Source organism: Elgaria multicarinata, chromosome 8 (assembly GCF_023053635.1).
Source record: "Elgaria multicarinata webbii isolate HBS135686 ecotype San Diego chromosome 8, rElgMul1.1.pri, whole genome shotgun sequence".
NCBI lineage: Eukaryota > Metazoa > Chordata > Lepidosauria > Squamata > Anguidae > Elgaria > Elgaria multicarinata.
Window position 1 is genome coordinate 37,351,473 of NC_086178.1, and position 24,198 is coordinate 37,375,670.

General features: G+C 43.2%; 2 protein-coding genes across 4 annotated transcripts in view; both read left to right on the forward strand.

Annotated features, from left to right (window-relative positions):
* ATR (ATR serine/threonine kinase) overlaps positions 1 to 8,636 on the forward strand; it is a 68,472-nt gene extending 59,836 nt beyond the window's left edge. Inside the window, exons 40-47 of the mRNA XM_063132157.1 lie at positions 1,385 to 1,585; positions 1,888 to 2,031; positions 2,837 to 2,987; positions 3,556 to 3,712; positions 4,068 to 4,221; positions 4,766 to 4,917; positions 6,051 to 6,156; positions 8,131 to 8,636. Of these exons, the coding sequence (XP_062988227.1) occupies positions 1,385 to 1,585; positions 1,888 to 2,031; positions 2,837 to 2,987; positions 3,556 to 3,712; positions 4,068 to 4,221; positions 4,766 to 4,917; positions 6,051 to 6,156; positions 8,131 to 8,304 (1,239 nt within the window). The 3' untranslated portion in view covers positions 8,305 to 8,636. The remainder of the gene's footprint in view (positions 1 to 1,384; positions 1,586 to 1,887; positions 2,032 to 2,836; positions 2,988 to 3,555; positions 3,713 to 4,067; positions 4,222 to 4,765; positions 4,918 to 6,050; positions 6,157 to 8,130) is intronic.
* Positions 8,637 to 16,229: 7,593 nt separating this feature from the next.
* XRN1 (5'-3' exoribonuclease 1) overlaps positions 16,230 to 24,198 on the forward strand; it is a 64,298-nt gene continuing 56,329 nt past the window's right edge. For all 3 annotated transcript variants that reach the window (XM_063132158.1, XM_063132160.1, XM_063132159.1), the window contains exon 1: positions 16,230 to 16,398. In XM_063132158.1, the coding sequence (XP_062988228.1) occupies positions 16,324 to 16,398 (75 nt within the window). In that variant the 5' untranslated portion in view covers positions 16,230 to 16,323. The remainder of the gene's footprint in view (positions 16,399 to 24,198) is intronic.

Sequence of the window (24,198 nt, forward strand, 5' to 3'; positions counted from 1 at the left end):
CTATCGTTTAGCATCCCTAGCCAGATTACAAAAGTTTTATCTGCTTTGCAAAACCAGAGCATCATTCTAGTATGTTCTTCTCTCTAAAATATCTAAGTTGTTAAATGGGATAATAAATTATCAGAGTATCATAGACTGTGGGGCAGTTTGCATAATCACTGCAGTCCCCCATAGCTTAAATGGTTAAGGTGGGTGGGAGCTGGCATTCTGAATATTCAAGCCCTAGCAGTGGGTTACCATGGTTTGTCATGCCTGAATCCAGGCAACAGTTTTTGTTTTTTTTAAGAGTTAAACAACCCCCAAATAATCCTACAACCCTCAAACAACCCCTGCCACCAGGTATGGATAACATGACAAGCCAGGGCTTGAATAGGTAACCTGGAGCCCATGAGCACCATGGCCTGTCATGGTTTAAATAAGCCACAATGGGCTGCAGCAATGAAGTAAACCAAGTCAAACTGCTGGATCCAGGCTAAGTTAGTCATACTTTAGTGCCATTGAAATCAATGAGACAAATACGTCACAACTCGTTTAAGTCCCATTGATTTCAATGGGACTAACTTAGTCTGGATCCAACCTAACAAAATTAAGCCCATCGGAATAATTACTTGGATTTTCAGTGGCAACCTTTTTCAATAAAGACATGAGGTGATATCAAACTAGTGTCCTTCCACTGACTGAAGGCATCTGTTAGTAGAATAGCCAGGACGGCAATTTTCAGCAATTTCCCCCTTCCTTCTGCCCACCTGCAACCCCTAGTACCCCCAAAATCCTTTGGAGCAGATTTAGCTGTGAGGGGGAGGGCTTCAGGGAAGAAGGAGAATTATCTTAAATCCCTCCCCATTTCCCTGACAGATGCTGTCTGTCAGAAGAGGGACATGAATTGGATGCCAGTCATAACTTACAAATTAGCACAGATTGGTATTAAGTCAGCAGTGAGAAATGTTATAGGGTTCCTAACTGAGGGTTGTTGTTATTACCCTATTTCTTCGATTCTAAGACGCACTTTTTTTCCAATATAAACATCTCTAAAAATGGGGTGCGTCTTAGAATCGCGGCTGTGTCTTAGGGTTTTTTTTTCTGTTGGTGTTACTGAAATTAGTGTGCATCTTACAATCGATGGCGTCTTACAATTGAAGAAATATGGTATTATTTTTAGAAAAAATGCTTTGTTTTATTATTACATTCAGATTATCTCTAACCGTAAGATTTCCCTGAATTTATACTGGTGGGGTGAATTTCAATCACACTACACAAGAGTGAGGGAATAGCTGGGAATATTACTCATTGTTTGTGAAAGAAAGATATAGAAGCTCTTAAGGTGACAATGTCTTTTAAGTATTTACATTGTCGTTTGAGCGGTATTTCTTACGTTTTTTTCCAGGTTGATGGGAACGCCTCCACATTAAGCATGGGTATTCATTTCAAAAGTCTCAAGAGGCTGGTAGAAGAGCAGACCTTTAGTGAGATCCTTATTCCTTTGCAATCTGTCATGATACCAACGCTCCCTTCCGTTCCTGGCACACATTCCAGCCACGACCCTTTTCCTGGACGTTGGGCTTATATTGCTGGTTTTGATGATACAGTCAGTATCCATTGGTTCTTTCTTAAAATGTTACACCTTTACATAATGACACAAGTTGGCTTTTCAATGTAAAGGTTATTTGTTTGGCTACAGAAGTGAATAGCATAAAATAAATAAAGGAAAGATGTATTTTAAAAGGGGGAAGGCTGGAGCTGTGAGGATCATTTTTTGCATAGTAGTATCTGTACAATTTTGATGTAGTTTTGGGATTGGATGGATTAATTGTACATTTCAATAAAAGGGCATATGAGTACATTAAAAAAAGAAAAGAAAAAAGTACTTGCTCCTGTCTTTTCTTCTAGGTTGAAATCCTTGCATCCCTCCAGAAACCCAAGAAGATTACTTTGAAAGGTTCAGATGGGAAATCCTATATCATGATGTGCAAACCAAAGGATGACCTACGAAAGGACTGTCGACTCATGGAGTTCAACTCCCTGATAAATAAGGTTCATTCACTCTTATGTGTATTGAAAACCTGGACACTGGCAGTCCACCAAACCCTTTCATGCCCACTGGGTCTATCTATGGCCCAGTTCGCACGTAGCGACAACCCATGAGTTATTTAAACCATGGGTTGCTGTTGCTTAGTAGCAGCTCAGCAGAGTTTCATAACGCTTCATGAGGATTGTAGTTCGTTAAGTCCTGTCAGCAATGCATAAGCCTTTGCACATTGCTTAAAGAAGTATGTATTGTCTGTCTTACTGTATGTTCCACCAAGAGAGGCTAGGTTGGTGGGTGCAGGGGGGAGGACCTGTTCTGTAGCAGCAGCCTCACTATGGAACTTTCTCCCTTACAGGGTCAGGTTGGCTTCATCTGTACTAAGTTTTTGACAGGTAGTAAAACCGGCAGTGTTTTGCTGGGCCTGAGATGGATATTAATGGATAGAAATGGCACATTCGTTTTAAAGAACGTGCCATTTCTTCTTCAATTTTGCTTTGTGCTTTGTTAATCTTATTGTTTTATTGTTTTTTAAAATTGCATGTTGCTTTGAAGGTCTTGGTAGGCAAAAAGCAATATATAAGTACTTTTAATAACTAATAATAATAATGAATAATATTGGATTCTGAATCTTAAATTTGGAACCAATGTTCTTTATAAAGGATCTCTTTCTGAGAAAACAAAGCGTGTATTATGTACACTCAGTTTGTAAAAATTCAGAGCCTGAACTTCAGGTTGTATGAGAGAGAGAATTGATACGGGAATTAAAATATTGATATTGTTCTCATGGCTGGTCATACGTTTCTATCATAGTGCTTAAGAAAGGATGCAGAGTCACGTAGGAGAGAACTCCACATCCGGACCTATGCCGTTATTCCACTGAATGAAGAGTGTGGAATAATTGAATGGGTGAACAACACAGCTGGCTTAAGAAATATCCTGATCAAATTATACAAGGAGAAAGGTAAAAAAATAAATCTGTTAAAAATCCTTAAAAACAACAACAACAACCCAAGCACTTCCTTAATGAGAGTCAGTGTGGTGTAAGTGTTGGACTGGGAGTTGGGAGATCCGGGTTCTAGTAGTCCCCACTCAGCCATGGAAACCCCCTGGGTGACTTTGGGCCAGTCACAGACTCTCAGACCAACTTACCTCACAGGGTTGTTGTTGTGAGGATAAAATGGAGAAGAGGAGGATTATGTATGCCATCTTGGGTTCCTTGGAGGAAAAAAGTAGGATATAATAACAGAGGACATGGAAGGGGGAGAGTGGCATTTGTAAAGTCCTTCAGAAAACAGGGTTTTGTATGCCTTGATAGGGCTAGTAGAAGAAGTGTTGGCTCATTGCATGACTTAACCAATCATTGTTGGCTCCCCAAGCTGCATAGCACCAGCTTACTATGATCTGGTTTGCACAATGAAAACAAGGCACTATGGCTTAAATAAGCCACAATGGTTTGTTTTAATTCCTGGAACAGTGGCTTGTTTGATCGTGTGAACCAGCACTATGTGTAACTGATTTTTCTTTTATAGGAGTTTACATGACTGGAAAAGAGCTACGGCAGTGTATGCTTCCAAAGACAACACCTTTACCTGAAAAGCTGAAAGTTTTCAAAGAAACTCTACTTCCCCGGCACCCTCCAATTTTCCACGAATGGTTTCTGAGAAAATTCCCTGATCCCACTTCATGGTCAGTTTTGGGGTTGTTGTTTTTCTGCTACATGCTTTTGTAATTATGCCCAGATCCCCCTGTCCCCAGCCAAACCTATTTTTTGTGATGCCTCATGAAGAGATGTGAAGGTTTCGAAAGCTTGCACATTTTTTGTGAACTTTTGGTTGGCCTAACAAAGGTGTATTACATTAATACGGATTTTAGAATTTTTCTTACAGTCAACACAGCTACCTTTGAGGTTTGGGTTTTGTTTTTTTACATTGAGAATGATTTATGTAGGTTGGTTTCTTGTATGCAGAAACTGTGTTTACCCTAAAGTTGTTTCAAAAAAGTCAAAATGACCTTAGAATCAAGTGGTATTTCTTTTTTCTAGGTACAGCAGCAGATCAGCATATTGTCGTTCCACTGCAGTGATGTCAATGGTTGGGTACATACTGGGCCTTGGGGACCGTCATGGAGAAAATATCCTGTTTGATTCCTTAACGGGTGACTGCGTGCACGTGGATTTCAACTGTCTATTCAATAAGGCGAGAAACTAAATACTTACTTTATTGTCTCTCATTTTAATTGGAGAACATTTTCCCTTTCAAATTATGTTGCATTGTTTAAAAGAACTTGCGCAAACATTACATTTGCTCTTGAATGCTGGTAAGCAAAATAATTACTTTTGAAGTTATGAATGTGCTGAAATGCTGCCTGCTTAAGGCATTCTTGTAATTTTTCGAGGAAAGCTTATCTTTCAGCCTTTACAAACACTGTTTCATTTCATTTTGTCATCCAGAAACTAAATGAGTTGCTAGCGAAAAGCACTGTCACTTTATCTGTGTACTGCTTTTCCACATACATTATACTCAAAGGTGTTTCTCAGAAAATGGGGGGAAACAGTCACTATTCAAAACATCTATTATTAATTGTAATATAAATTTGAAAGGCTGCAAATTTTACTGCAGTGTCATTTGGATACGCTTTGTTTGAATTACAGCAATTGTGCAAAAGTGTATTAATTTCCACCATGAAAGGAGCAAAATCTTATGAAATTCCAGAATAAACCCTTTTCTTATTAATTTGAAGGGAGAAACTTTTGATTTTCCGGAGATCGTTCCATTTCGTCTTACACATAACATGGTCAATGGGATGGGTCCAATGGGGACAGAAGGCCTCTTCCGAAGAGCTTGTGAAGTTACACTTAGACTTATGCGTGACCAAAGAGAGCCACTAATGAGGTGCAGTAACAACCTTTTATTAGGGGGAGGACTTCATATATTATCTAACTTTACAATATAAACTCTTCTAAACCACTGCAAATTCCTCATCTAGCAGAAAATAATATTCCTACATAGGTACAGTCACTAGGTACATGCAGTTATTTAAGGCTGTTTCTTAATGTAAGAAAGGAATTTTGTAATTTGCATTGCTGCAGTCATTCTACACTGCATGGCTTGTAATACTGAATGGATGTTATCACAGTACATATTCTTTCCCTCTGCTTCTGTGACCCCACTTTGAACTCAGTGACTGGGTTCAGGCAACATGTCCAATGAACTGTGGCACCTGTGGGCATGAAATTGTATTCCCAACCATGGGTTATCCGAGGGTTGTTTTAACTCTCACATAATTAAACACTTTCTGGGTTCGCAAAATATGTCAAACCCCAATTGGGGTTGCATATTCAAAATGGCAGGTGCATGCGCCCTGCATATCATGTTGTGTGAACAGCCCCAGTGGGTTGCTTAGTTGTGCAAGCAGAAAGCAGCTCCCCAGAGTTTGGGCCATTTCTCCCCTTCTACAGCCCCCTGATGCCACATTTCACAATGTTTCCAAGAGTGCTCCAACTCCAAGAACAGCATATCTGGGAGAATGGCCACACTTCACTCATTGTTTCCATGATCCTCACTACCCCCTTTCTAAGATTGCAATCCAGTGCACACTTACCTAGAAGTAAGTCCCATTGAACTTAATGGGTAGGGTTGCATACGACTGTGCTGTCAGTTTCTGACTGACATATTAGAACAAACTATGCCTAATTTTGAAAGCCAAAATATAAGATGGCATGCCTAAATCAAAGGTGATCAACCTGAAAGAATGAAGTGAGAGTACCTAACATAATTCTGCTGTTGAAGCTAAGTAGATCTGGCTCTGTTAGTTACCTGAATGAAGACCATCTGAGAACCACATGTAAGCTGCTTTGAGCTTTTGGGATAAAAGAGTGTAAGCATCATCAATAAATATATGTTCGTTGCATAATGATAATTACAGAAGTTGGAATATTTTAAAAAATGTTTTTTTCTGTCTCGACTGCCTTTGCCAACTAAATATTATTTCTCAAACAATTAACTTTTGTTTCTATCTTCTCTAGTGTTCTGAAGACTTTTCTCCATGATCCCCTTGTGGAGTGGAGTAAACCAGTGAGAGGCAATACAAAAACCCTAGTGAACGAAACTGGAGAAATCGTCAATGAAAAGGCAAGAAGCGGGGCAGGGGAGGGCATGTGTATAGACGGACTCCATTATCTACCAAAAGTTCAGGTTCTGTGCCTAGAAATCTCTTGTTTGATGCATAAGTGCAGTAACTGTAGTTTAGAGAATTTGCACAAATTTCCCTGAAAGTTCAATCAATGGATAACATTAAATTTGTGTAAATGTCCTCGAAGGTTAAAAAAAAGAAGTTAAATATGTGCAAATCTCCCCAAGGGGGCAGGGGGGAATAACATTAAATTTGTTCAAACCTCCTTGAAGGTTTTAAAAAGAAAAATGGTGTCGCTCTCTAGGGAGGCAACAAATTGGAGGAGTAAATTGATTAGGGTCATTTCAAGACCTAATAGAGAGAGGATATTGTTAGTGAGATCACGAGGGGTGACCTGGTTTTCTGCTATTCTTGCCAGGCAGCTCTGTAGCCCTTTTGACAAGCCACACACAAGTCACTCTGCTGGGTTTGGACGTCACAACAAGCCACCCTGGACAACCCAACAACAAGCCATGGGTTCTCAGGGTGGTTTGTGTATGGTTAACAAACCACACTGAGGAAACCATGTCAAGTTCAAATGTCACAGCAAGCCACCCTGAAATAAACAAGACCGATAACTCACTGTGGGTTGTCATGTTGTGCAAACACAATCAGTGGACAGGTTCACATATTAACAACCCATGCCTAAGCCACTGTGCTGGTTTCAGACATCACGACAAGCCACTCTGAAACAAACAAGGCTTACAATCCACCATGGGTTGTCATGTCATGCAAACCAGGTCAATGGCAAGGCTTAGAAAAAGCTAAGATTTTTCACTAATTGATGCCATATAGCAGACTTCCTCAATCTGGTGCCCTCCAGATGTGTTAAGCCTTGGAAAATTTTGGGGCAATCTTTTTTCTCTCCCTTTCTAGCCTCTAACCTTGGTCTTTCTCTCCCCTCTACCCCTTTGACTTGCTATTTCTCTCTCCTTCCCAGTCTCTAGCCCCACTTTTGCCACCCCACCTCTTTAGCTCAATTCCCCACACCCACACCCATAACCTCTAGCTTTGGTCTTTCTCTACCCCCTTTGTCTTGCTGTTCCCCCCTCCATTCCAGCCTATTGCCTCACTACTTCTCCCCCCTTCCCCGGCCTTAGTTCACTTTTGACTAGCCAGGCCCTCACAGCAGTCGTTATATCACTAGACCCATCCTCCATGCTAGACGTTTGAGGTGGTGTCAACAGCAGTTTCTCAGATTGTTAAATCTCCTCAGTTTTAAAGAAGAATGAAGAGTTCACAGTCTGAAAAACACTCCTTATTTTTGAAATGAACATTTTCAATGTGGATATGAAGATTAGACAAATCGTATATGAAATCTGTGTTGAGAAATAGATGCATGTAGCTCTTACCACTACTTTGCGATGGGGGTGGTGAGGGAGAGATGTAGATAGTGGATAAGTAGATACATAATGGAATTTGCAACAACATGGTGAAGTGATGGCCACCAACTTGAATGGCTTTAAAAGGGGATTAGATAAATAAATGGAGGATAAGGCTATCAATGGCTATTAGTCATGATGGCTATATACTATATGCTAATAAGTCTAACCCCACTGGCTACTCCGAGGGAGGGAAGATGTTTTTCTATTATAGAGCATGGTACCCAGCTAACTCCACCCTAAAATATGCTAATTAGTCTAACCCCATTGGCCACTCCGAGGGAGGGAAGACGTTGTTTGTCTATTACCTCCACTATCAGAGACAGTATGCTTCTTTGTACTACTTGCTGGGAACACAAGTGGGAAGTGCTTGTGGGCTTTCTGGAGGCAGCCAGTTGGCCACTGTGCTAACAGAATGCTAAAATAGATAGGCCTTGGGCCTGATTCAGCATGGCTCTTCTTATGTTGTTATGTAATTGCTACTGAAAAATTAGCTTCCAATATATTAATGGCATCCTTTTGTCATCTCAACTATTGTTTGCTTGTTTTCAGGCCAAGACCCATGTCCTAGATATAGATCAGCGACTGCAAGGTGTGATTAAAAACCGGAATAGAGTAAAGGGCCTGCCTTTGTCAATTGAAGGACATGTTCACCATCTTATTCAAGATGCAACTGATGATAACTTGCTGTGCCAGATGTACCTTGGCTGGGCTCCATATATGTGAAATATTGTCATTTGCAAATTAGTTGCTATAACTGATTTATTTATTTTTAAAAAAAGAAAAAAAAACTAATTCTAACATTTTCTACAGTTTCTACTTTGGTAATTTCTGCCAATGTAGGTTTGTGTTTCAGTATGTGCATGCTTTTGTTTATATTGTATACTTGTGTATAAATATTATTTTCACTTGTATATCTGAAAAGCCATTTTATGTCGATCATTAGTTAAAACTTTCATTTTAAACAATTTAAAATGGCATACGAGCTGTTCAGTGTACCATATTTCTGTTGTTTTTTTCTGTGTAAAATCCACCATATATTAAATGGGTACGCACAAGGATGGCAAAATGGTTGCTGTTGGCATTTCTGCTTTGATTAGTATTTTTTGTTCATTAGATACAAATAAGATCTCTTTTTAGCATGGACGGCATTTGTTTCCCGTTCCACATCCAAAAGTTACTTTTGAAGGTGCCTCAAAGCCCATGTTGGATGGAGTATCAAATGGAAATGAAGTTGTGCTTAGTGACTATGTTTGCATGATCACAGAGGGAAAATAAGCCACCTTAGCTTATTTGCCCTCCATTTGTGTGCTACCTAATTAGCATAATTACCCTTGCCAGGCGTGGGTTGCCATGAAGTCCGAACCCCATGAGGGTGGCTGGCTGGCGTGGTTTACAAAGCACCCTGAAAACCATGGCTCATTCTAGGGTTTCAGTGTGGTTTGTAAACTACCCCGTCACCCACCCTCGCCGGGTTCAGATGCTGGGTGGCTGGAGTAGTTTACAAACCACACTGAAGGATAATTATGCTAATTAGGAAGCTTGCAATTGACATGCACAGGAAAGGAAAATATGCCTCCATGGCTTATTTTCCTTCCGTGATCATGTGAAGCCACCCCAGTGTAAATACTTCTACCCCACAAATGCAAAAATCCTGTTGATAGGATTTGGATGCTATACATGCTAGTTTATTACCATTTTAGCATTCCAAAGCCATGTTTTCCCAAGTTCAGACGACACAACAAGCTGCATCTGGGCCAGTAATTAGGGAAATTGTACTCAGCATATGCTGGGGATTAAAACCAGCACTGCGGCTTGTTTTGATCATGTGAACCAGGTCAGTATTTGTGGGTTGACTTTGCTCATCAGCTACATAAACTTTGTGCTTTGCTATATCGTCACAAGGGTTTCAGTCTAATCAGAAAGAAAACTGTCTGGCCTGCTCCTGTAATATAGGGTGACCATATGAAAAGAAGGACAGGGCTCCTGTATCTTTAACAGTTGTATTGAAAAGGAAATTTCAGCAGGTGTCATTTGTATATATGGAGAACCTGGGAAAGTCCCTCTTCATCACAGCAGTTAAAGCTGCAGGTGCCCTTCCCTCTTTTAAATCTGGTCACTCTAGTATAGCTCCTGCAGCTTTAACTGTTGTGATGAAGAGGGACTTTCCCCAGGTTCTCCATATATACAAATGACACCTGCTGAAATTATTATTATTATTATTATTATTATTATATTTATTTGTATCCCGCCTTTTGCCCAATGCTGGGCCTCAAGGCGGCCTTACAAAGTTTAAAATATACATGGGAGGGGGAGGGAAACAAAACCATAAACAATTAAAAAAATACACAACAAAATTATAAAACATTAACATAGATGGAGGGCTGGATTATTCTCCAAAGGCCTGCTTGAACAAAAAAGTTTTAGCCTGCTTCCGAAAGCCCATCAAGGAGGGAGCCAGCCTAGCTTCCCCAGGAAGAGAGTTCCAGAGCACCGGAGCAACCACCGAGAAGGCCCTCTCCCATGTTCCCACCAAGCGTGCCTGTGAAGAAGGTGGGACTGAAAGAAGGGCCTCTCCAGAAGATCTCAAAGCACGGGCAGGCTCATAAGGGAGAATACGTTCTTTCAATAACCTGGACCCGAACTATATAGAGCTTTATAGGTCATAACCAGCACTTTGAATTGTGCCCGGAAACAGACTGGAAGCCAGTGGAGCTGTTTTAACAGGGGAGTTGTCTGCTCCCTGTAACCAGCCCCGGTCAACAATCTGGCTGCAGCTCTTTGAACCAGCTGGAGTTTCCGAACACTCTTCAAAGGCAGCCCCACGTAGAGCGCGTTACAGTAATCCAATCGGGATGTAACTAAGGCATGTGTCACCGTGGCCAGGTCCGACATCTCTAGGAACGGGCGCAGCTGGCGCACTAGCTTTAACTGTGCAAATGAACTCCTGGCCACAGCCGAAACCTGGGTATCCAGGCTCAGGGCTGAATCCAGAAGTACACCCAAGCTGCGGACCTGTGTCTTCAGGGGGAGTGTAACCCCATCCAACACAAGCTGAATCCCTATTCCCTGATCTGCCTTTCGACTGACCAGGAGCACCTCTGTCTTATCTGGATTAAGCTTCAATTTGTTCGCCCTCATCCAATCCATTACTGCCAACAAACAGCGGTTTAGCACAGAAACTGCTTCCTTGGAATTGGGTGGAAAGGAGTAGTAGAGTTGGGTGTCATCAGCGTACTGGTGGCACCGTACCCCACAACTCCGGATAACCTCTCCCAACGGTTTCATGTATATGTTAAATAGCATGGGAGACAAAACAGAGCCCTGAGGGACTCCACAGGCCAATGGCCAAGGAGTCGAACAGGAGTCCCCCAGTACCACCTTCTGGGTCCGTCCATCCAGGAAGGAATGGAGCCACTGTAAAACAGTGCCTCCAAGACCCATCCCAGCAAGGCGGCCCAGAAGGATACCATGGTCGATGGTATCGAACGCCGCTGAGAGGTCCAGCAGAACCAGCAGGGACACACTCCCCCTGTCCAGTTCCCGGCGAAGATCATCCACCAAGGTGACCAAAGCTGTTTCTGTCCCATAACCAGGCCTGAAGCCAGATTGAAATGGATCTAGATAATCCGTCTCATCCAGGAATCCCTGGAGTTGGGAGGCCACCACACGCTCTAATACCTTGCCCAAAAATGGGATGTTGGAGACTGGCCGGTAGTTATCCAATACAGTGGGGGCCAAGGAGGGCTTTTTCAGTGTGGGTCTTACCACTGCCTCCTTCAAACAGGCTGGGACCCTTCCTTGGCGAAGGGAGGCATTGACCACTCCACTTACCCACTCAGCCAGTCCCCCTCTGGCAGCTTTTATAAGCCAAGAAGGGCAAGGATCTAGTATACACGTGGTGGCTCTCACCAATCCAAGGACCCTGTCCACATCATCGGACTGTGCAAATTGAAAGGTATCCAGTAATACTGGACAAGCAGGTGCCAAAATTACATCCACTGGATCTGCATCAACAATAGCATCCAAGTCAGAGCGGATCCGAGCGATTTTGTCTGCAAAGTGCTGGGCAAATTGGTCACAACAGGCTGTTGAAAGGTCTGAAATCACTTTTTGGGGGCCAGAGTGTAGAAGGCCCCTGACCACCCGAAACAGCTCTGTTGGACGGCTCTTTGCAGACGCAATACTGGCAGAGAAAAAAAGTTTTTTCGCTGCCCGAATTGCCACAGAGTAGGCCTTCAGATAGGCTCTAGCCTGTGTTCGATCAGATTCACTCCGGGTTTTCCGCCAACGTCGCTCTAGCCTCCGTCTCACTCGTTTCATTGCTGCCAGCTCACTGGAAAACCAGGGGGCTGGTGTGGCTCCACAACGTGAGAGAGGGCGCTCAGGAGCAATCGTGTCCACTGCCCTGGCCATCTCTGTATTCCAGAGATCAACCAGGGCATCGACAGAATCACCTGCCGAGGCAACAGGAAAATCCCCAAGAGCCATCAGGAAACCATTTGGATCCATCAGCCTCCTGGGGCGGACCATCTTAATCGGTCCTCCACCCCTGCAGAGGTTCTGAGTGCCAGCAAGTCTAAACCCCACCAGGTAGTGATCTGTCCATGACAACGGAACTATATAAAGTTCCTCCACTCTCAGATCCCTGTCACCCCATCCAGCACAGAAAACAAGATCCAAAGTGTGCCCAGCAACATGGGTGGGGCCAGATACTACTTGGGACAGACCCATAGTTGTCATGGCAGACATGAAGTCCTGAGCCGCTCCCGACAGGGCAGCCTCAGCATGGATATTGAAATCCCCCAGAACAACAAGCCGTGGGGACTCCAACCCCAAATCCGAGACTGTCCCGGCTAGCTCAGGAAGGGAGACTGTTGAACAGCGGGGTGGACGGTACACCAACAGAATCCCTATTCTATCCCGGGCACCCACCTTCAGATACACACATTCAAACCCTGCAGACTGTGGGACAGGGCACCTGGTCAGGGGGATGGAATCCCGATAGACCACTGCCACTCCACCTCCCCGCCCTCCAGGCCTTGCTTGCTGCTCGACAGAGAACCCTGGTGAACAAAGCTGAGAGAGATTAACTCCCCCAGCTTCATCCAACCAGGTCTCTGTGATACAGGCCAGGTCGGCATGCTCATCCAGGATCAAGTCCTGGATAGCAGTTGTTTTCCCATTAACCGACCTGGCGTTCACCAGCAGCAATTTCAACCCAGGAGGTCTGTTGCCAGGGCCATTTATTTATTTCATTTATTTATTACATTTTTATACCGCCCAATAGCCAAAGCTCTCTGGGCGGTTCACAAAAATTAAAACCATCATAAAACAACCAACAGGTTAAAAACACAAATACAAAATACAGTATAAAAAGCACAACCAGGATAAAACCACGCAGCAAAATTGATATAAGGTTAAAATACAGAGTTAAAACAGTATAATTTAAATTTAAGTTAAAATTAAGTGTTAAAATACTGAGTGAATAAAAAGGTCTTCAGCTGGCGACAAAAGGAGTACAATGTAAGCGCCAGGCGGATAATTTTGGGCCATCCAAATTATTTGAATTGGGGGGAAGTTTGGGGACAACCAACACCCTGTCATTGCACTCTCTTTTATGACAGTGCAGCTGTCTCCCCGCCCTGTATCTCCCTCTGCCCTGTATAACTGTGATGGCTGCTCCCGGACTCCCATCATCTCCTCCACTCCCAGGAAAGCAGATGTTCATGACAGGCTGGCAGAACCCTCACACAACTAAAAGTAGGGGGGGGGGAGAAAAGAAAAGAAACAAAACAAAACAAGGGGACAGGCCCTCGCCCTTGTGTACTGCCCTGAAGTGGCTTCCCCAAATTGGCAAACCCCTTTGGAGTCCCCCTTTTGGCGGTGAGCCCGCCCCCAAAGGAGCCTGCCTCTTAAGCTCCCAGTCCCCCAAAGTTGTTGCAGCTGGGGGTGAGACGTTTCTTTGCTGGGAGCCTGTCTGCTAGGAGGCAGTTGGAGGTTCCGCAGACTAGGCAGGACAACAGTAGCTGCTGATTGGTCCCTTGCTCTGCAGGCCTTCCTCTCCTGGCTGGATCAGATGGTCAAAAACCCAGGTAGTAGGAGCCTGCCTCTTAAGCTCCCAGTCCCCCAAAGATGTTGCAGCTGGGGGTGAGATGTTTCTTTGCTGGGAGCCTGAAAACTGTTAAAGCTACAGGAGCCCTGTCCTCCTTTTCATATGGTCACCCTATGTAATAGCATTAACTGCTGCTTGTTAATAGCATTAACTGCATTCCACAGTCGGGGTGCCACAACTGAGAAAGCCCTCTCCCTTGTCCCATCATAGTGAATGTGTTATGCTGGTGGGATGCGGAGAAGGGCTCCTCCAACAGATCTCAAGTCTCTGGCAGGCATATATAAGGAGAGGCTCAAGTATCGAGGTCCCAAGCCGTTTAGGGCTTTAAACGTCATTACCAACACCTTGAATTCTGACCGGAAGGGTGTAGGCAGCCAGTGCAATTGCTTTAAGATTGGTGTTATATGGTCTCTGTAAGATGTACCCACCAGCAGTCTAGCTGCTGCATTTTGCACTAGCTGCAACTTCTGAGTCGTCTTGAAATTGTCCTACTATATTTGATTTAATTCCCCCTTTATGCCTCACTAAAATTTTAGTGATAACATTTTCACCAACTGACAATTTAATATGTTTTCAAAAGTCAATGTTATTCTGTTTGTTTACAACAACAAAAAACCCTCATGCTTCCCTAATTAATTTATCCTGCCTTTTTCTATTATGGAGCTCAAGCTATTGCACAATGATTTCCAAGCAGACTCCCATCCAGGCACTGATGTAGACTCAGACCTACTTAGCTTTTCTGAGCTTTGAGAATTGAGGCTTTGCTTGAAAGTTCCAGGATCAGGACAGTGTGTATGACCAGAAGAAAAGGAAGAGAGGGCTTTATTTTGGGTAGGCAGCAGCCTGGTGCCCTCCAGATGTTTTGGACTACGACCCCAGATTCCCTGGTCATGCTGGTTGAGGTTTATGTAAGTTGTAGCTGCAATCATCTGGAGGGCACCAGGTTGCCTATTCCATAGAACAGGGATGAGAAACTTGTTCTCCTCCAAATGTTTTTACCTACAAATCCCATTATATCGTACCTTTGGCTATGCTGGCTAAAGCTGAAGAAAATTGTAGTCCACAAGTTGCCTACCCCTGCCGTAGAAGACATTTCAACAGGTATTTATTTATTTATTTATTTATTACATTTTTATACCGCCCAATAGCCGAAGCTCTCTGGTATAATGTGTGATGCATGCAAAATAAAAGATGCATCTCTTGAAAATCCTGCTTCTGCACCTCTTTTAAAAATAGGAGAGGTGTGTCAACATAGGGGCACTGGGGTCTTCCCCTGTCAGTCCCTTTGGGCCCCTGCACTGTTTTTTATGATCTGGTGTAGGGTGTCCGTATTCTTTTTCTGCAGGGCTTCCGACAGTTGTGTGATAAATTCCGCAGGGGAAGAAGCTGCCTTTCTCACTTAAGAGTGCACTCCTGTACATCTACTCAGAATTACACCCCATTGACTTCAATAGGACTTACTCCCAGTCCCAGGTAAGCATTAGTACAGGTTTAGGGCGTGATCCTATTCAAGTCTACTCAGAAGCAAGTGTCATTAAGTTCAACAGGACATACTCCCAGCAAACTGGGCATATGATTGCATTTTTCCTGTCTAAACATGCATAGGATTATGGCCTTAATAATTTTAATGGAGAAATGTTGCACCTGTTGATCCTTGCCAGCCAAGTGCAGGTGCTCTGACCAAAAGAAATTTAGGTCTATTATCCAAGCCCCTTACCTGTTTCATTTTGATTTGAGTCGTTTAGTTACTGATACGTGTCAACGTCCCTTTTGTTTATGATGGGATGGTGTGTTGTTCTGTATGATTGTTAAAAATAATTCATTTGATTGATTGAATTGTCCTCATTTGGCCAGAAATCCCTCCCTCCTGCTACCGCCTCTTCTGTAGCAGGACGGAAGGATTTCTGGCCACAAAAGTAAAGAGGTGGATGGCAGAAGAATGCGGCTTCCTTCGTGACTCCAGCTTTGGTGGCACTATGAATCCATTCTGGATTTTAGTCAGAACCAGCCAGAACTTTAAAGGAGCTATCCATTGCCCTGAACCCTACCCCCAAAATAGGTTAGCACCTTTGTAGGTTTTATTGTCCCCCATGCTGGTTGGCCTTTCCCCTCCCTGTTTGCATGTTACTGTGATTTTAGAATGTAAGCCATATGGCAGGGTGTTTTGTATTCTGTTTTGTTTTGTTCTGTATAGCACCATGAAAATGGATGGCGCTATATAAATAAATATTAATAATAATAATAATTCCTTCAGAGTTCTGGCTGGTTCTGAGTGAAACCCAGTAAGGAATCACAGCCCTACCGAGGTCGGAGCCACCAGCCTCCACTACCCGCCTCCCCCCGGCTGGCGGTATCAGCGACGCAAGGGAATAGTAATAAGCTCGCAGTTCCCGCGGCTGCCAGTAGGACGAGCGAGTGGACGTACGTGCTGCGCTCGCGTCCGGCCCTGTTTACCCTTCGACGCAGAGCCGGTCGCTCTAGCGAGAGCTACTCTATGGCTGGCTCAGGCCCTTGGCGGAAGGAAGTGTTTTGTCAGGCAGGCACAGGCAGAGAAGGTAGCAAGGGCGGTTGTTTGGGTCCGGCAGGGCTGGAGCTTGAGCGGGCAGCTGAGGTGGGAGGCGGTAGCCGCCATGGGGGTGCCGAAGTTTTACCGGTGGGTCTCGGAGCGGTATCCCTGCCTCAGTCAGGTGGTGAAGGAGCATCAGGTAAGAAATGGCTGCGTTTCATTTTCTCTCCCACTTCCGCGGTGGAGGGTCTGTGGTGGGGGACCCTCGCTAGTCATCCCGCACCGACGCAGGAGAAGAAGGGGAGACCTGGCTGACGCTCCTCTCCCGAAGTCGGCGTTGCTTGGCGGGACGGGCAGGTCCGTTTGGGAGACAGCGCCTGGTTCCTCCGGGGGTGTCTCTGACAACCGTACCTTGACCCGTCGCCTGGAAGTGGCTGAGCTTGAGGCAGCGGCTTTCTGCAAACCGCCACTAAGGCTCCGTGCGAGCGTTCACCGCGGTGCATCTCTGGAACTCCGGGCAGTGTTGCCGTTTGACCCGTACGTGTGAAGCCCTTAGAAGCGCCGCGAACGGGAGGGACTAGAAATGCTCGCGCCTTTAGCCGCCTAAAGCCTGTGTGGCGTTAGCATTTGCTTATTCTGCCTAACGAAGGGACCCTGTGCCCTTCCAGAAAAGAAACCAATACAATATGTATTTCTATCCCCTGCTTTTTGAACCACCTAGCCTGATGAAGATTCTGGAGAACTCGAAAACTTGCACATTTTTATGGGGTAGAATTCTGCCAGGACAACTCACTGTGCATAACAAACACTCTCTTCCAACAACCAAAAAGACGGCTTTATACATGGACTTCACCAGATGGCCGACACCGAAATCAGATTGACTACATCCTTTGCAGCCAAAGGTGGCGGACATCTGTACAGACAGTAAAAACAAGACCTGGAGCTGACTGTAGTTCAGATCACGAACTTCTTATTGCACAATTTAGAATCAAACTAAAGAGAATAGGGAAGACCCACAGATCAGTTAGATATGAGCTCACTAATATTCCTAATGAATATGCAGTGGAAGTGAAGAACAGATTTAAGGGACTAGATTTAGTAGATAGGGTCCCGGAAGAACTATGGACAGAAGTTCGCAACATTGTCCAAGAGGTGGCAACAAAAAACATCCCAAAGAAAAAGAAAACCAAGAAGGCAAGATGGCTGTCTGCTGAGACACTGGAAGTAGCCCAAGAAAGAAGGAAAGCAAAAGGCAACAGTGATAGGGGGAGATATGCCCAATTAAATGCAAAATTCCAGAGGTTAGCCAGAAGAGATAAGGAATTATTTTTAAACAAGCAATGTGCGGAAGTGGAAGAAGACAATAGAATAGGAAGGACAAGAGACCTCTTCCAGAAAATTAGAAACATCGGAGGTAAATTCCAGGCAAAAATGGGTATGATCAAAAACAAAGATGGCAAGGACCTAACAGAAACAGAAGAGATCAAGAAAAGGTGGCAAGAATATACGGAAGATCTGTATAGGAAGGATAATAATATCGGGGATAGCTCAGACGGTGTGGTCAGTGAGTTAGAGCCAGACATCCTGAAGAGTGAGGTCGAATGGGCCTTAAGAAGCATTGCTAATAACAAGGCAGCAGGAGACGACGGTATCCCAGCTGAACTGATTAAAATATTACAAGATGATGCTGTCAAGGTGATGCATGCCATATGCCAGCAAATCTGGAAAACACAAGAATGGCCATCAGACTGGAAAAAATCAACTTATATCCCCATACCAAAAAAGGGAAACACTAAAGAATGTTCCAACTATTGTACAGTGGCACTTATCTCACATGCCAGCAAGGTAATGCTCAAAATCCTGCAAGGTAGACTCCAGCAATTCATGGAGCGAGAATTGCCAGATGTACAAGCTGGGTTTAGAAAAGGCAGAGGAACTAGAGACCAAATTGCCAATATCCGCTGGATAATGGAGAAAGCCAGAGAGTTCCAGAAAAACATCTATTTCTGTTTTATCGACTATTCTAAAGCCTTTGACTGTGTGGATCATAACAAACTGTGGCAAGTTCTTGGTGGTATGGGGATACCAAGTCATCTTGTCTGCCTCCTGAGGAATCTGTATAACGAACAAGTAGCAACGGTAAGAACAGACCACGGAACAACGGACTGGTTTAAGATTGGGAAAGGAGTACGGCAGGGTTGTATACTCTCACCTTATCTATTTAACTTGTATGCAGAACACATCATGCGACGTGCTGGGCTTGACGAATCCAAGGCTGGAGTTAAAATTGCAGGAAGAAACATTAACAACCTCAGATATGCAGATGACACCACTTTGATGGCTGAAAGCGAGGAGGAGCTGAGGAGCCTTATGACAAAGGTGAAAGAAGAAAGTGCAAAAGCCGGGTTGCAGTTAAACCTCAAAAAAAACCAAGATTATGGCAACTAGCTTGATTGATAAGTGGCAAATAGAGGGAGAAAACGTGGAGGCAGTGACAGACTTTGTATTTCTGGGCGCAAAGATTACTGCAGATGCTGACTGCAGCCAGGAAATCAGAAGACGTTTCGTTCTTGGGAGGAGAGCAATGACAAATCTTGATAAAATAGTTAAGAGCAGAGACACCACACTGACAACAAAGGTCCACATAGTTAAAGCAATGGTATTCCCCGTAGTAACCTATGGCTGCGAGAGCTGGACCATAAGGAAGGCTGAGCGAAGGAAGATAGATGCTTTTGAACTGTGGTGTTGGAGGAAAATTCTGAGAGTGCCGTGGACTGCAAGAAGATCAAACCAGTCCATACTCCAGGAAATAAAGCCAGACTGCTCACTTGAGGGAATGGTATTAAAGGCAAAACTGAAGTACTTTGGCCACATAATGAGAAGACAGGATACCCTGGAGAAGAGGCTGATGCTAGGGAAAATGGAAGGCAAAAGGAAGAGGGGCCGACCAAGGGCAAGATGGATGGATGATATTCTGGAGGTGACAGACTTGACCTTGGGGAAGCTGGGGGTGGCGACAGCCGACAGAAAGCTCTGGCGTGGGATGGTCCATGAAGTCACGAAGAGTCAGAAATGACTGAACGAATAAACAACAACAACAAAAAATAAAGGCATTGCCCAACTGTGGAGTTTGTACTTCTCTCTGTTAAACCCACAACCACGCATGTTACAGCAGGCGCTCAGGTTTACTACAATACTACTAAATATGGTCGTTGGTATATATATATATGTTTTTTAAAAAAATTATATCGGTTTTGAAGAGCAGAGCATTAAAACCATAATTAGTTTGTATACGTGTTGAATATACCCAGGAGGAGGGGGAAGGTGGTGGAAAATGTTCTAGGTTGTTGACCTGGGAAAGTTTGGCAACCTGTGTTTGGGAATGGGATTGCCAAGAATATTTAGTTGCTCAGGCTGTAAATCTATGCAAACTAACCTGGAAGTATGTCCCATTGAACTACCACTTCCAAGAGGACACAGATAGGATTGCACTGCCAACCACTATTACCTATTTGCTAACCATAATGTCTTAACCTGGTGATCTACCAATTGAAGACTTTTCGGGAATTCTGGAAGTTGGAGGACTCTTTTCTGTCTAAACATGGATGGGATTACGCTCTAATGGCTGCTTTAAACCATTGTAAAGCCACTGTGGTTTAAAGGTAGTGTCACTTTGTTTCAGAAATCTGCTCCAAAAGCAGTCACTGTAGCTACAGTTACTGTATATTGTCAGGAAACTTACACTTAAGCTTTGGTCCAGTGTAGTAAGTTTGTACTGGGGAGCAAGTCTTTTATTTGCTTTTTTCTGAATAAATATGTCTAGAGCTGGACTGCATGATAACATACAGATGTGTCACTTCCAGGGTTTATTGTAGTTTATATTTATAAGAATACAGGACTAAACTATCATGCCTGGAAGAAATATGTATTCGCTCACAGTGTTATATTTAAATTGCAGTTATTTCTATATGGAAATGGTTGACAAAATATGAGCTCATTTTGCATGAAAGTTTCTTGTTCTGTCACAGTGAAAATATTTTAATCATATTTTATTTCTCCTTTAATTCTTTGGAAATGTTTTGGTACTTTAAAAAAATAAATTAGTGAACATATTCAACTTCATATGGGTTGGAACAGCCCTTAGTTTCAAGCAAAGTTATGCAGCTGTTAGTGTCAGATATATTGTGGCTATCCCGTCTGAGTGAAACTACCGCTGCTGCCCTGCCAAGGGAGGAATATGTCTACTCTGTTCCTGTGAAGAGGAGCTGCCCCATCGTCAGGGCAGGAGGGCAGCAGTATTACTCTGTTCCTACGACTATTCCCCCGGCTTCAAACTGTGTCAACTGCAAAGCTATGCACTAGTTAGAACGTCTGCCCCTATTGGGTGAAGATGTTAATGCAGGCTTTGACTACACAGACACATTTAAATTAAGTGCCTATGGCACCTAGTACATCAGTGTTTTGCTTACCATTGTTTAGCTCAGCCAAATTACATATTACATGTGTATCTTGATTTTCCTCTGAGGAGTTGAGTAGCATTTTAGCTTTGCAGTAGCCTTGTCAGTTAGGTAAAGCTGAGTGATAATGACTTACACAGATCCACCAGGCTAAACTGGGCATGTTTAGCCTGGAGAAGAGAAGATTGAGGGGAGACATGATAGCACTCTTCAAATACTTAAAAGGTTGTCACACAGAGGAGGGCCGGGATCTCTTCTTGATCCTCCCAGAATGCAGGTCACGGAATAACGGGCTCAAGTTAAAGGAAGCAAGACTCCAGCTCGTCATCAGAAAAAACTTCCTGACTGTTAGAGCAGTATGACAATGGAATCACTTACCTAGGGAGGTTGTGGGCTCTCCCACACTAGAGGCCTTCAAGAGGCAGCTGGACAACCATCTGTCAGGGATGCTTTAGGGTGGATTCCTGCATTGAGCAGGGGGTTGGACTCGATGGCCTTGTAGGCCCCTTCCAACTCTGCTATTCTATGATTCTAAGTGTGTTTGATAGCAGAGCAGGGTTTCTGCTCAGCCATTCCAGTCCAGCCTTTGCACATTCACAAACTAATGGCAGTTTGTGTGATGTTAAAGTTCCCAATGAGTTTGTTTAAATGGTAAAACTGAAAAGTAATTATTTGTTAATGGACTATAATTCATGTTGTAACCTATTAAAATGTCACCCTCACACCAGCAAGGTCATCTGTATGTTCTTGCTGGTTCCACATGGACCTATGGTTCATTTGGAGTCCACCAGGAGAAGAGCCTTCAGTGCCTTGACCCCATGGAATGTTCAGGCAGGTGGCAATGCTGTATTGCTCCTAGCGCCTCCTGAAAGCATTGTTCCAGGAAGCTTTCCCTGAATGACTGGCTGCCGTTTTATCAGAACTTTGTTCTTTTGAAAATGTAATTTTTAATATGATGTTTTTATTCTTTTATTCTGTTTGTTGTTCACTGCTCTGAAATCTTTGGGGAGCAGTATATAAATATTATAAATAAATAACTGGTAGGCAGCTGTCACCATACTGTGCTGAAGGGCACTAGCCAATCTGGTGGTAGATGTACTTCATTTGTTTGCTGGAGTTACCCTCCTTGAATCACAGTACTTGTGATTATTGAGAAACAATGAGAAATTCATATAAGCTAAGGTTGGAATTTAAAACTCTGGAGGTATTCAAATGAGCAAAAGGAAGAAAGGTATTGAGTATCAGCAAAACAATATTTCTATGCTGCCCTTGAGTAAAACCTCTTAAGTTAGCAAACTAAATATTTATTTATTTATTAAAACATTTGTATCCCGCCCTTTATCACTGGGATCTCAGGGCGGCATACGCATAAAAACAGAACAATGTAAAACAGTAAATAATACTTTAAAACTCTTTAAGAGTTATTAAGAGTTTTAAAGTATTTTTCAGCAGAAATGCATTATCTGCATGATGCATTACTTATTATAAGCTGCTTAAGGTATCTTTAAAAATAATAGAAGATATTTTTTTCTAAATTAATGCTGTTCATAAATCACTAGTGATAATGGCACTGCATCACAAACAATTGTTATAGTTAAATTGCTTACAGTAACAGTTCGTTACAATTAAACTACAAACACACAGCTTGTAAACAATAAGCCAGGGTTACCCCTAACTCTGGCTTATTGGGACATGAACATGGCCATTGGCTGGGTTTGGACGAGACACTGACTTATTGGTTATTTCACCTATGATGTTGGTGACTGTGGGTTACATATGGGGTAAACAAGCCTTACATAACCCTAAATCAGACCATGGGTTATATGAGGGTTGCTTATCATGATGTCTAAACCCAGCACAGGGTGGGTTGTTGCCACAGTTAACAAGCCATGTACAACCTCAAAACAGCCACGGTGAGCTATGTGTAAACCAGAGTCTTTCCTATAACAAACACCCATGATAGTTTGACATTAACAGCACAATCCTAACACATGTCTGTTGCACAAGTTCTTCGCCCCAGGGACGGGATCCAATCTGCCCCTAAGCACAACTCCACACTTCAGTGACAGAGGGTTCAAAAAGCGCTTTATTGATTATAATCAAGGTCTGGGTCTCTTTGAAAGCGAGCAGTCAGACAGAGAAGCAAGGAATTCAGTACAGCATTTGAAGCCTGCAAAGGGCAGTGCCCAGTAGCAGCACGAACCAATCAGAACGTAACACTGGGGCATAACGGTCTTTCTAATCTTTGTTAAACAACCCCTGTGCTCTACTGTAAACTAACTTTTGCGCTGGAGCCGAGGATCTTGTTTTTGTTAGATAAGACAGATACAAGGAGACACCCTCGGGTACGTGACGCCTCGCTTACTGCATAATGGCTGCTTCATAGTTTCCTTTTGAAAATGGAGTCACTTATGCTAACATTTCCCCCCTTTAAAGCAATTTAAAACTCAAGCTTGCTTTGCATTAGCTTCTTCTAGGTCATCTATGGCTAAGGTTTCACAATGCAAATACATTTGCTGGTGGATTACAGATTTTGCAAGATTTTTCACAAGAGACAAAATACAGGGAAGACAAAAAGCAAGGATAAGCAAAATCATTACAATAAGACGTAATGCAATAAATCCCTCTTTTAACCACCCCGTATTGGGTAACCAACTAGTGAGCCATCCATATAGATCATTAGTGGGTGTTTGTCTTGTTTTATGAAAGACTTATGAAAGTGGGTCCACTTTCGCTGAAAAAGAACACAGACTTGTTTAATAAGGCCACTGATTCATTTTTCCAAATGACATCTGTGAAATTTAAACCATAGAGTGTAGGATTGGTAAGACTATAGGAGGGCATGTCACTAAAACTATATGTGCTACTGCATATAGATTTTTTTTTTACTTTCTTTTCATCAATAACATAGGGCTCTAAAAGTCTTTGGGTGGAATCAAACCATAACATGTGTGCACAATTTTGAGCTTTTAACCATTCTACATCTTTCTTCTCTAGTTGTTCACAAATCTAAAAGTTTTTGGCTTGTGTGGTTGTCACAAGCTTTTGCAAGGCAGGAAGATGAGGGTGATTATGAGGGTTTGCAAAGAACATTTGGCAGTTGTAGAGTGAAGTCAAGTTATTAAGAATGGTAGAAGGCACAAATATAGGTAAAATTCTTAAAGACATTTGCCATGGCAATTAAAGAAGAACTTTGAACCACCAAAGTAAGAAACCTATGAGCAGGATAAGAATTATCAAAATTACAGCTACACAATCTTCACACAAATGTAAGTTCATTGGTTTTGCTTATAAAATTTAACTTTAGTGCCCCCTAAATGTTGGGCTGAGTACTTAGGTTGCTCCGTGCTGGTTTCTTCAACTGTGCTTCTGGCAGCTTCCGGTGCGCCAGAAGGCAGAGGGCTGTTGCTCTCAGTTTCGCCTGTGTCCTCTGAGTTTCCGGTACTCAGGGGAGGCAGAGGCTGATGGGCCATTTATCTGTCTCTAATAACTTCACAGCAGAATGACTTACAAGTACAATGCAGTAAGGACCTTCCCACTTT